At 43.8% G+C, this 12,323-nt stretch overlaps 1 protein-coding gene across 1 annotated transcript in view; it reads left to right on the forward strand.

The window, feature by feature from the left end:
• The window catches only part of LOC146780101 (copine-7-like), a 657,204-nt gene that overhangs the window by 616,866 nt on the left and 28,015 nt on the right, over positions 1–12,323 (forward strand). Inside the window, exon 12 of the mRNA XM_085636916.1 lies at positions 8,477–8,531. Coding sequence (XP_085493042.1) covers positions 8,477–8,531 — 55 coding nt within the window. The remainder of the gene's footprint in view (positions 1–8,476; positions 8,532–12,323) is intronic.

The following is a 12,323-nucleotide window of genomic DNA, read 5'->3' on the forward strand; positions in this document are numbered from 1 at the left end:
CCCTGTCATATTGATGTTTGGATCTCTCATTGGCCTTCGGAGTCCTGAAGGCCACCCACATCAGTCCTACAGGCACTGTGTTCTCTCGGCCACCATACTGCGGGGTCTGTCGCCCACTCTCGATGGGTCTACTCGGCCCAAGGTTAAAGCCGATGTGGAGTACCTGTAAAAACAGACAGCTAGGCTCCAACCCCTAAAAATATTTACTTTTAATAAATGTCAATAAAGTGATATAATCTGATGTGGTAAATTGAAACATAAGTGTTCATGAAATTACCCATTTTTAATCTGAGTTTTTACCGCGTATTTATAGGTCCTATTCTGTATTGCTTGTACCAATCTTTTTATGAGTGTTTTGGTTCTTAGAGCCAATCCAGGTTCCTGGCTCGGCTCTGGGTTGGCTCTCCCTATGAGTTTTCTGACTTGCCCGCCTGTAGATGGTCCCACTGCTCATCTAGAGACACAAGCACCCATCCTTTAAACACCCATTATTGGTCATTAGACATCTCTTCAGCTGGTCCTCATAGACCATCAGAGACCAAAATTATCCAGTGACTAGAAGCGTCTTTGGGCCACATTACACATGAGGGGACATTGTCCCTGTTTGTGCCATGTCGCACCTTTCAAAAGCGTGGGATAGTGTGCCCTATTATGATGAATGCACTGCCCTGGAGGCATGGCATTCTGTCAAAGATGTACGGCTGCTTGCAAGCCGCTCAGTGTTTCACAGTGCTGGTGGGCAGAGCTCAGCTTGTATGCCAGTGCAGTGAGTGACTGCACCCTCTGGCATGGGGATGGATGATAGGCCCATGGGACCTCTTTTCGCTCTCTCTGGAGGGCTGCCGTCACGGTGCGCACTAACAGTGCGCCACCTTTTGAGGCTAATTGACAGTGCACCTCCTAAGGGCATGTTTGCCTTTGTGCCCGCATCCGTATTACGGTGTGGGCTCAGAGCCAAAGTGGTTCCCTCATTTTCATCGGACCGTGCCCCCATTGCAAATGAGTGAATGCCCTCTCACAATCGCACTGGCTATCACACTATCAGTATTACAGAAGAGGCCCCTTCTGCAATACCATAATGCCACAGAGGTGCAAAAAGCAGGTGCCCAGCGCCCCTGGACCACTATACGTAATAGGGCCCGTGGTAAAGAGTGACACAGGAGGCAAGCTGCCCCCTCTCCTCTTTCTCTATCTTCTCTTCTGTCAACAAGATGCATTGTTGAAGAGCTCTCAGTGCGCTAGGGCTTCTATCGCCTTATAATTGGAGATTTGGCCAAGATCCCATACTGTGTCAGTTAGCTGAGCTGGGATTTGATTCATCGACTAATGAGCACAAAGCTAAGATTGTAATCATTTTACTGTGCTAACCGACTGTCTCTTCCCCAGCCCTCCCAGACCGTCACCTGAGTGGCCCTCCTCGCAGTGTACACTTGGTCCTAGTTGCCTCATCAGCAGACGGGCTAGACTGCGGCAGCTCGCTGATTAGCTGGCAGCCAAGTGGCCAGGAATGATCCTGGAGACAGAAGGGAGAGAGGCAGCCGCGGGCTTCTTCTTTCAAGTCATTATTTCCTTTTGTCCTAAAACACCCAGAAACAAAGCAAATAATACAGATTAAACTACCAGTCTGAGCGCTGATTCCTGCATTGAGCGCAATTAGCTGAACTCTTCTTTGTGGCAGGCTGTTTAAGGACAATGGGAAGAAATTACTTGACACAGGATAGCATTTGCATTTCTGCTTTTCTGGTGATTGGTTTATTTTTGGATGTAGGCACAAAACAGCTAAAAACTTGAACGTTTTATGCAGCTTAAAGAGAAGAATTCTTGTCTGTCAGGGCCATGAATAAACGCTTAACGCTATGTTCAAAGGAACTTTGGTGGCAGAAGATTTCCAGTCTGAAAAGAAGACATTTGCTATTTTTCTAAATGAGATAAGAAGGTTGCATTTTTCTTTTCAGCAAGTACACTTCTGAGAATTCTGTAAACAAGTTCACCTTTTGTCCTCCTATGCAAAGAAGACACGGGATCTTCACAGTGATATGTAATTTTACTTAGGGCTGTATCCAAAATGTGTCAGCTTACAGTCTCTAAGAAAGGAGAATATTTTTTTTATTGCATTAATGCACCTTTTAGGGTAAAATTGCTCAGCGAATTAATGCTTGTCGTTGACATCTGCTGTAACGTGAAGTTTATGAGTTTCAAACCCGGCAAGGCAAACTCACTGTTCCATCCTTCTGAGGTCGCTAAATTGAGGGCCAATTAAAATGGGTCATTTTACAAAGCTCAGAAAAGGCAGAATTGTGGTGCTGAGCGCTATATAAAAAAAACACATTTTATCATGACGCAGATGTTGTTTAGGGCACTGTGTGCCAATTCTTTAACCTCTTGCGCTTTCACTCTTTCTGGTGAGAGGTGGATTGCGTTCTGTGAATTGTGGGTCATCACATCCTCTGCTGTGCACTTCCTGCAAAAAGTTGTGCCCCTCTGGATGCCCAGATTGATTTTTATTCACCTACTGTTTCATTTCATTCTTTCGTATGCATTATTCCTCCACTGTCTCTTTTAATTCTTCAGTGTGCATTGTTCCAATACTCTCTCTTTTCATTCTTCTGCCTGCATTGCTCACCACTGTTGCTTTTCATTCTTCTGTCTGTATTGTTCCACCACTGCCTTTTTAATTCTTCTGCCTGCATTGTTCCGCCACTGTCTTGTTTAATTTTTCCTTTTGCATTGTCTCAGCACTCTCTCTTCATTCTTCCGTCTGTATTGTTCCAGTACCGTCTCTTTTCATTCTTCTGCCTGCATTGTCCCAGCACTGTCTCTTTTCATTCTTCTGCCTGCATTGTTCCAGCATTGTCTCTTGTTATTCTTCTTCCTGCTTTGTTTCAGCATTGTCTCTTTTCTTTCTTCCATCTGCATTTTCCACCACTGTCTCTTTTCATTCCCCCATCTGCATTGTTCTAGCACCATCTCTTTTCATTCTTCTGCCTACACTGCTCCACCACTGTCTCTTTTCATTCTTCTGCAAACATTGGCCCATCAATCTTGCTTTTCATTTTTCTATCTGCAGTGTTCCATCACTGTGTCTTTTCATTCTTCCTTTTGCATTCTTCCAGCACAGTCTCCTTTCATTCTTCCATCTGCATTGTTCAATCACTGTCTCTTTTCATTCTTCTGCCTGTATTGTCCAAGCACTGTCTCTTTTCATTCTACCTTCTGCATTACTCTACTGCTGTCTCTTTTCCTTTTTCCGTCTGCATTGTCCAAACACTGTCTCTTTTCATTCTTCTGCCTATCCGGTCCACCACTGTCTCTTTTCATTCTTCCATCTGCATTGTTCCTCCTAAGGTCTCTTTTCATTCTTCCGTCTGCAGTGTTCCACCACTGTCTCTTTCCGTTCTTCATTCTGCATTGTTCCACCACTGTCTCATTCTATTGTTCCCATCTGTGTTCGCCCTTCCCTCTTAGTTCCATCATCACACTCCCACCTGACTATGTCTACTGTTATCCCACCTGTCCTTTTGCACTGTCACTTTTTATTCTCTACCCCCAGTCTTGTTTAAATCAGGTTTTACCCCTGAATCGTGGCACAGGCAAAAGGCGCGTATACAACATTTTTCAACAGGAAGCCTACTACCGCTCCAAGTAAAAGCATCTGTGTGTGTGTATGTATGAATATGTAAGCATTTCTATGGGGCTACCCTTGCTGAAAACCAACAGACCTTTATACAGGCGGTAGGTGTAAAGCGGTGTTGTGTAGTATTCCAAGAAGCGTTGAATGTATTCAGCCGTAGTGCTCCTTCAAGACATGAGTTTGAGGCCTCTTGCTGAACTGTATGAGTATTGGTGCCATTGTAATGTTGGTAGGGATGTACCAGATCTTAGGTGCGGGAACAGAGAAGGTCTGCCCCCTGTCTTTCCTTCTTGCATTGTTTTGTCTCCTAGTCTGGCATTGCCCCCAGATATGATTAGCTTGTTTGGGTTGGGTTTGGTCTGTGGTATGGAGAGTCTTGCATGTGATGCAGCTGCCCCTGGGCTTTCAGCAGTTTGACTCCTGCAGGTTCCACTGGTAACTCCATGACCCCATGGACCTTAAACAAGGCCTCATCATTAGAGCTCTCAAGGCTAAGGTCCCAAAGGAGTGAGATTTTAGAGGGTTGGCACTAAGGGCTTGGGAGCACAGCTCTTAAGGTCAGTGAGATACCGAGGAAGTGTACTCAGAAGTTGGATTCTTTCTAAAAACTCTTGCTGCTATTTCAGAAATTAAAGTTATTTGCTGATTCTTTAATTGAAAAGTTTAACTAATAGCACATGTTCTGCCGGAATATAATATATTTATGAGGTATGTATCTCTTTGTGCATTTCCCATAACTTAATAACAATACAAATAACAATAAAAAATACTAATACCAATAATAATAATAACAACAATAATAATAACAATAGCCAGGGAGACAGATGGCACTCAGAAATAAGCGATTCACAATTAACAAGTGAGTCTCTTCACCAAGATGTGGGCCTTACACTAAATGAGTGAGGCATGTGTGAGACCCACTCCCAGTGAGTGACACCGTGCTCCAAGAACTAAAACCCACAGCCAATGAGTATTAAACGGGAGGAGATGTGTCCAAGTGGCCATACTGTTGACTAAGGAACTGTATATCTGGATTTGAATCCCTGCCGAGGCATTTGACCGATGTGAATTATATGAAATTCTAGCAGAATAATTTCATCTCTCTGTGTCTAAAGACATATGTATTTCAAATGTGAAATGTAATTTGAAGTTATCTCCAACTTGTTGTACACAATATGTTACAACTTCCCCAATTGTGTAAAGTACTTCATAAACACAACGACATATATAAATAAAGCGCTCCCAGACTGAAAACCCATACTGAATGAATAGCGTCATGTGCCAAGAAGTCAAAGTGACACCTAGTGACTGAGCTTTTACTCCGGCACATGAGATTCCAACCAAAGAGGTTCATTGTGCATGGCTGAGCCCCAAAGGACCCAAAGAGTGAGACTGTTCTCAGGAAGGGAAGCTCATCCAATGAATGTGACTTTTGTTTCAAGATGTGAGACTAACACCCAGTTAGTGAGGCTGTTCTTGTTCCTTTTTGTTGTCTCTCTGTCCCTGGTGCCCCCTCCTGTTTCTTCCCCTCTGTTGGTGTTTTGCTTTGTAGTCATTTGTCATCTGGCACTTCTCAGTGAGGTTCCACACCTTCCTGACGCTGTAGCTTGCGCTTCTGGAAGACATCTGCGTGGGGATGGAGTACTTCAGGGGAGGGAAATGGATGCAGTAACCCATGAACCTCTAAGGAATGGATGGGGCAACAGAAATCCCACTACTGAGCATGCTTAGTTACATTGGCCGAAAAGTTAGGACAGAGCACGATTAGTTATGTTGGCTGCAAAATTAGGGCAGACTCAAAGTGACCGTCACAACCTTGAGCTGATTGAGAGCAATATGGAGCATGGACCAAATTCCAACCAGCATCCTAGTGACCGGTGACTCCTTTTTCCCCAGTCCATAGTACTCTACTTTGGGGAGAGGTCATGGGAAAAATTGTGTTTAAGGTCATTGTGTCTTCTGGACTCTTATATTTCAAACTCCCACACCACATGTGTTAGAAGGCCAGGCATCGCCCACATGGAAAACGTGTCACCTTATGGCTATTTCACAGTGAACATTTTCTCCGAATTCTGACTTTTCTATTACCAGATAAGTGCATTCTGGGAGTTATCATAGTTTAGTTGAGTTGGACCAAAGCACCTGAAAAAATCCAACATGTAAAAGGAAGGCTGGGGCTGGAAAAGCTGTATCCCAGTGATGTGGAGTTATCTTTAAACCGTGTGAGGGCCACACCTTTTACAGAGGGAGCAGTTTATAAGCTCCAGAAGGCCCTTCAAACTTTAGGGGCACCTCAATGACCTTGATCAGAGTGGTGGACTTTTTAAATGTCCCCAAGCTGTCGAAATTACCTTCTGATGCCCTGACGTGTTGTGGCCTCATTGCATTGTGAGACATGTAGTTTCACCTTTAGAGTCGAGTAGGGAAAGCTACTGGATCTGATGGGGTTTCCATGGATTTGTTTACGGATAAACTTGCATTATGGGCCCCACTACTAACAAAAGTCCAGATAGCCAACAGCAAGGATGTGTTTCACTCAAATGGATGAGTTCAACTATTGTCCCTATCTTTAGAAGGGAGATAAATCTGACCCACAGTGCTATCGGACAATTTCTCTCCTGGACATCTTTGTCAATGTTTGGGAAGGGTGCGCTTGGACAAACTGGAAACATGGGCCGAAGATCACTCCATTATCTCAGATCAGTAATATGGCTTTTGAAAGTGTCTGAGGACCCTGGAACAATGTCTAAACATGGAACTGTTAGTGGGCAAATACACACAGACCAAGAAGGGCTTTCTCTACCTAAGATTCATGGACCTTAGCAGTGAGTTTCAATATGTCAATCAAACTATGGTACATAATAAGCTTTCTAGGAGCTGATCTGCAAATTATTCATCTTCTGAAGCATCTTTATCAGAACGCTACTGCTAAGATCCGTTATGACCCAGGGTGAGATTGTACAAAAGATTTCTGAGTGAATAGGGGAGTAAGACAGGGGTGCCTCTTGGCCCCTTATGCTTTATATAAACAGGTTAGTATGTGCACTTTTCAATTCTACCACTAATTTACCTAGGATGGGTACCAGATCAATTCCTGTTGTTATATATGCAGATGACAATGTCCTTTTTGCCAATGGCCTACAATTGTTGTTGAACTCTTCCACAACATTTATGGCACATCTAAGTTTAAGGGTAAACCTTAAGAAAACTAGCCATTTTGTCATCAACAATATCCAAATCTTGTTTGACGGTATCAGGAATTGGGTTCCTCATATGCACATTAAGACCCAGCAGCCAAATAAAACTGCTACATCTACAGGGTGGCCTCCAAAATGGGGTCAAGGCCCATTAGCGAGATGCTCACAACATACAATATCAAGAGTGCTTCCGCTGCTACTTATGGCTCAGTATCTGGGGCTATAATGACCAAGACCGGCCTGAGAACCCAAACCAGCCCTGGCAATTTTCTCGGACCACCCCCTGGGAAAGCACTGTCTACCTCCGGGAGGGTAGAATTGCTTGCTTGGTGCTTTTGTTACTGGGGGCCGAGATTGCAGCAGCGCTGAAAAACCAGCCTCCAGTAACAAAACCAGCCCCCACTGCTGAAAAATCAGCCCCCACCCTTCCAGCATTTTGGGGAAACGCCTGATGCTCGATACGGCCAGTCGGGCCCCGATTCTGACTGTCAGTCACTGCAAAGGGCGGAAAATTCAGTAGTCAGAAGATGGCTTGCCATGGCTCAATCCATACCTGTGTTTTGTTTGCCAAATAGGAAGGAGGCCTTTGCATACTGAGCATGTAATTAGATCCAGGCCTGTGCACTTTTGGTACGCCGATTGTATGAGACCAGACGCTTCTTTGAATAGGGCGTTAATAACTGACTGTCTCTCCCTTGACTATCCTTCCAAAATTCCTTAGATGTTGTCATAACACCCTTGGTATCACTGAGGGTAATATTACCACCATTCTTACAATAATCGAACTGAAGCATACATTGAATAGCTTGGTGTGAGCAACAAGGCAAATCGAGAAATGGCTAAGAAAACAGTCATAGCCACCAGGCTAATTCCAATAGGTGAAGGCATGCAGTTTTATCTCTTATATGTTTTAACCAGTCATCCTCGTTTTATTCTAACTCGTCCGATTAAGTACTGTACAGTTTTTTGGTGTCAAATTCGAAAACTGGTCAATGGTTCAAAGAACATAAGGTCTGCCCTTGTGATGGATTTTCTGCACAAAGCACTTAGTGTTTTCTTTTCTTTTTGGAGGGGGGGGGGGTAAATGTTTTAGATTATGAACAGCACTTTTTGTAAAACAGCATGTTAGGTTTTATAAGTAGACTTGTTCCTATAGTCTTACAATCTTTGCCAACTTTACCTATTTGGTCAGCCTTTGTATGCATTTAAATAGTGTTGTGAGAAGCAGGGAAATTGTGTCTAATTTGCATGTGGAGATCATATCGAAATATCATTTTTTTTTCTATCAGGCATGGTTTATGAATTGCTGTTTAAGTTCAGGCTTTTTATAGGTTTTTAGCGTCTTTAATGTCTTTTTAATGTTATCTTTCATGATTGGGTTGCACAGAAACCATTAGCGATTTAATTTAATTTGATTGAGAAAAACCTTTAGAGTCATGGGTATTGGGAGTGGACAGTGGACCCAGAATGCAAAGTGAAATTGGTCATGAAGGCAGAAATGGACAGAGGTACTTGTGAGGTCATGAGACATGTTGGCGTACGTGCCCAAACACCTATTGCTTTGTTGCATGTTCGTCGCGTGTCCTGGTATGATATGGACTTTTGTGGCTATTCTTCGTGTCTAAACTTTTCTTTCTCCTCCCTCCAGTGATAAGAAGTTCTCAGCTTTAGGATTCGGCGCAAGGATTCCTCCAAAGTATGAGGTAAGAATCCGCTGAGGGAAGGCAGAGTCAGAGGGAGAAGAGGAGGTTAGACAATTTGCTCATTCAATTTTCATCTTTCTCAGAGAAGACACCACCACTGAGGATCATTTTATGCCGTGTGTAAAATGTAGAAACTAGCCAAAATACACCTCATCAATGATTTCCATGGAATCTCTGGACTGAAATGAAGAAGACAACCAGAGTAGGAATATGATGTGCCTTTGTGGCGAGCGGCACCCCAAAAAAAGGAAAGACCACCAATGTTCTACCTGGAAATTATAGGGACCTCATGTTTCTAAATTTCATGCCTGAGGAGCTCATTGTTTATCTAAAATCTAATACTTACAGTCCTGGGTTATGATAGAATAAATAAGACTACAAGTATTAGAATGCAAACATTTTTTTGAAAAAACCTGGACTAAGTGAACTACTCAGACATGGAGCCAACAATTGAGAGCTCTGAAATTTGGATGATGGCATTTTGCAATTGTTGTGTTTAATTTGTAATAAAAAAATACATAACTAAATACATTCATACTAATAGTAATAGTAATACTACAACTAATAATAATATTAATAATAATTAGGGCTCCCAGTTTTATGGTGTTTATTATTTTGACATTTCCGTCTGTGTCTATCCATATTTATTTTTTGGGTAATTTTATCTGTATTTATCCTTATTTATTTTGGGTTTTGTGAAAAAAATAAGGCTGAACCTGGTATATTTCCACATTTATTAACAGATAAATATGAACTCCTGCTTGAATGCCTGCCAGGTTTCAGTGTTACAAACATCCGAAGAAGTTAAATCAATGCGCCTTATGTGAAAATATGCAAATTTCAGTTTCAACCTTGTGCACATCTACTGCTGTTAAAGCCTCTTTACTAAAATCCCTTTCTTTTTGAACCCCTTACCTATCAATCCACACAGCTATTGGCCTGGCAGTCACAGCAGAGATTTCTAGAATCACCCAAAGGCAACCCAATTTCAGTTTTAATCTACATTTAAAAATAAATATAGACAAGGAAACAAATGGTTTTCTGTCTGTATTTATCTATAAAAATCTGTAAAAACGGCAAACAGGGACCCTTAATAATAATAACAGCAATATGCCAGGGCACAAAGATTTTTTTAGGCGATAGCTGTCATCATTGTCTTGTTGCGCCTACTGCAACCACGAGTCAATCAATCAAGCATTTATATAGCGCACTACTCACCCAGAGGGTCTCAAGGCGCTGGGGGAGGGGGGGTCCGCTACTGCTCGAACAGCCAGGTCTTGAGTTGCTTACTGAAGGCGAGGTGGTCCTGGGTCAGGCGGAGGTAGGTCGGGAGGGAGTTCCATGTCTTGGCGGCGAGGTAGGAGAAGGACCGTCCCCCTGTGGTGGATCTTCGGATGTGGGGCACGGCGGCGAGGGCGTGGCCGGTCGATCGAAGCTGGCGTTTGGGAGCGTAGAAGTTGAGGCGGCTGTTGCGGTATCCTGGGCCTTGGTTGTGTAGGGCTTTGTGTGCGTGGGTGAGGAGTCGGAAGGTGATTCTCTTGTTGACCGGGAGCCAGTGCAGGTCTCTCAGGTGTCCGGAGATGTGGCTGCGATGGGGGATGTCCAGGATGAGTCGTGCTGAGGCGTTCTGGATCCGCTGGAGTCTCTTCTGGAGTTTGGCGGTGGTTCCGGCGTAGAGGGAGTTGCCGTAGTCCAGACGGCTGGTGACGAGGGCCTGGGTGACCGTCTTCCTGGTCTCGGTGGGGATCCACCGGAAGATCTTATGTAGCATGCGCAGGATGTTGAAGCACGACGAGGAGACGGCGTTGACTTGTCTGGTCATGGAGAGGGAGGAGTCCAGGATGAAGCCCAGGTTGCGTGCGTGGTCTGTTGGTTTGGGTGCGCTGCCTAGGGCGGGGGGCCACCAGGAGTCGTCCCAGGCGGAGGGTGAGGATCCCAGGATGAGGACGTCCGTCTTGTCCGAGTTCAGTTTCAGGCGGCTGTTCTTCATCCATTCGGCTACCTCTTTCATCCCTTCGTGAAGGTTGGCTCTGGCGGTGGCGGGGTCGTTGGTGAGTGACGCCCATATCACGTTACCTTTCAGCGACATGGTGTTTATGTCAGTCCTATTGCAATGCACAGCCCTCCATTGATCCTTACATAGGTTTGTGCAGCGCTGTAGAATGATCAGTGCATGGATTCCATGCTCCATTTGTTTCCAGTAACCAGGGTTATGCAGAGGTGAATCAAATCCGAGCTCCTCCAGTGCTGTTTTTCCTTTGCATTCTGGTATTTGTGGTGACCAAATAAGTTACCCGGTTTAGCTTGAGAGCTGCTGTTTGTTTTGGCAGTTCAAAAATGAAATTTGACCAAGACAGTGCCAGACCAGATGACTTGTCTCATGTCACTAGGATCAACCTGCAGGAAGGAGAGCACGTGGCCAGCCTCTCTCTTGCTCAACTCAGCCACTAGGGGGCAAGCCAGAGGCTCTTCCTGCCTGGTGTGGGGGGAGGGCGGATGCTATTTTCACTTTTCTTTGGTAGCGGTGCCACACTTCTGTAAAAAATTGTGTATCACTCGTAATTAGCACAATTGAGGCAGCAGAAGTGGTGCTTACGTGCAAAATGACTGATCACTGTGTGATCACTGCAATCATGAACCTAAACTCCTCATTTATGTACTGGAGCTCTAAAACTAGATTCTCTGGTGAGCCCTGGCAAACACCGGCTCAAATTAAAGACTGACACCGACTGACACCATAGCCAAAACAGGAGCGCTTTATAAAGCCAGGGCATGTGTGCATACTGTTCAGCATTCATATCTCGAAATTCTTGCAGGTGCCTCTTTTCTAAATGCCTGCACTTTGTTAAATAATTCTCAATAAAGCTCAATTATGTTCTCCTGGAAATTATTCTCAACTAGTCTTTATGCACTCCAAAGAATTGACCATCCGTTGTGCTTTCTTTTATTTGTTCTGATCTGAGATTGCATTTCTAGGAATTTAATCATATTCTGTCTCTCCTTTGCTGAACAGATTAATGGCCGGCAGGCCTACACATCATCTCTAATTTAAATTAGTTTTCTGTTCTTCACTCTTAGTCGCTCTCTGCCTTTCTGCCAACAAACATTTTGTTTTTGGAGACTACGATTCGCATTTTATTTAAATGTCATTTTTGCCACTGTGTATGGAACCTGTTTCCAATCCCTGTGCAGGGTGATGAATCGCACCGTTTACATGGTTCCCAGTGGGCTAGTTTTGTGTCTCTTTGTTCACAATAGCCCCTTTGAGGAGAGCAGATGACATCCAGAATCTAGGTGTAATAAAGTCACAATTGTATGTTTCTTCTGCTTTATTCTTTAAACGTTGTGTACAATATTGTGTTATGGAGCTGCTGTCCTGGCCATCCATTGATAGTTTTTCGTTTTTGTGCTCCAGTCTCTGCACAGACACTCATTTTCATGCCTAGTCAACAGTTAAAGCCCCTTCTGTACCTCACGGAAGAGGGTTTTTCCTTCGAGAGGCGCTAGGTTTTGTGCTGTGTCAATGCCAAATAGCTATAACCTCAGAGTAAGCTCCAGTGAAATGCCGCCTTTAACAAAGTTCTGTTTAGCAATAGAGATTTTAGCAAGTACAAATGCATGCGTTTGTTTTAGGATTTTATTTCCGAAATTCACCAAAACCTGGCAAAAAATATTTGCAAAGAGGCAAAGAAAGTGTGGTGTAGAACTGTTAAGGAGAGAGCCACAGAAGAAGATTTTTATAAAGGTTTGTCTGTCTAACCATCAAAATTAAAAAAGTCAAAAATATACACA

The sequence above is a fragment of the Triturus cristatus genome, chromosome 12 (genome assembly GCF_964204655.1).
Source record: "Triturus cristatus chromosome 12, aTriCri1.1, whole genome shotgun sequence".
NCBI classification, from domain to species: Eukaryota; Metazoa; Chordata; class Amphibia; order Caudata; family Salamandridae; genus Triturus; species Triturus cristatus.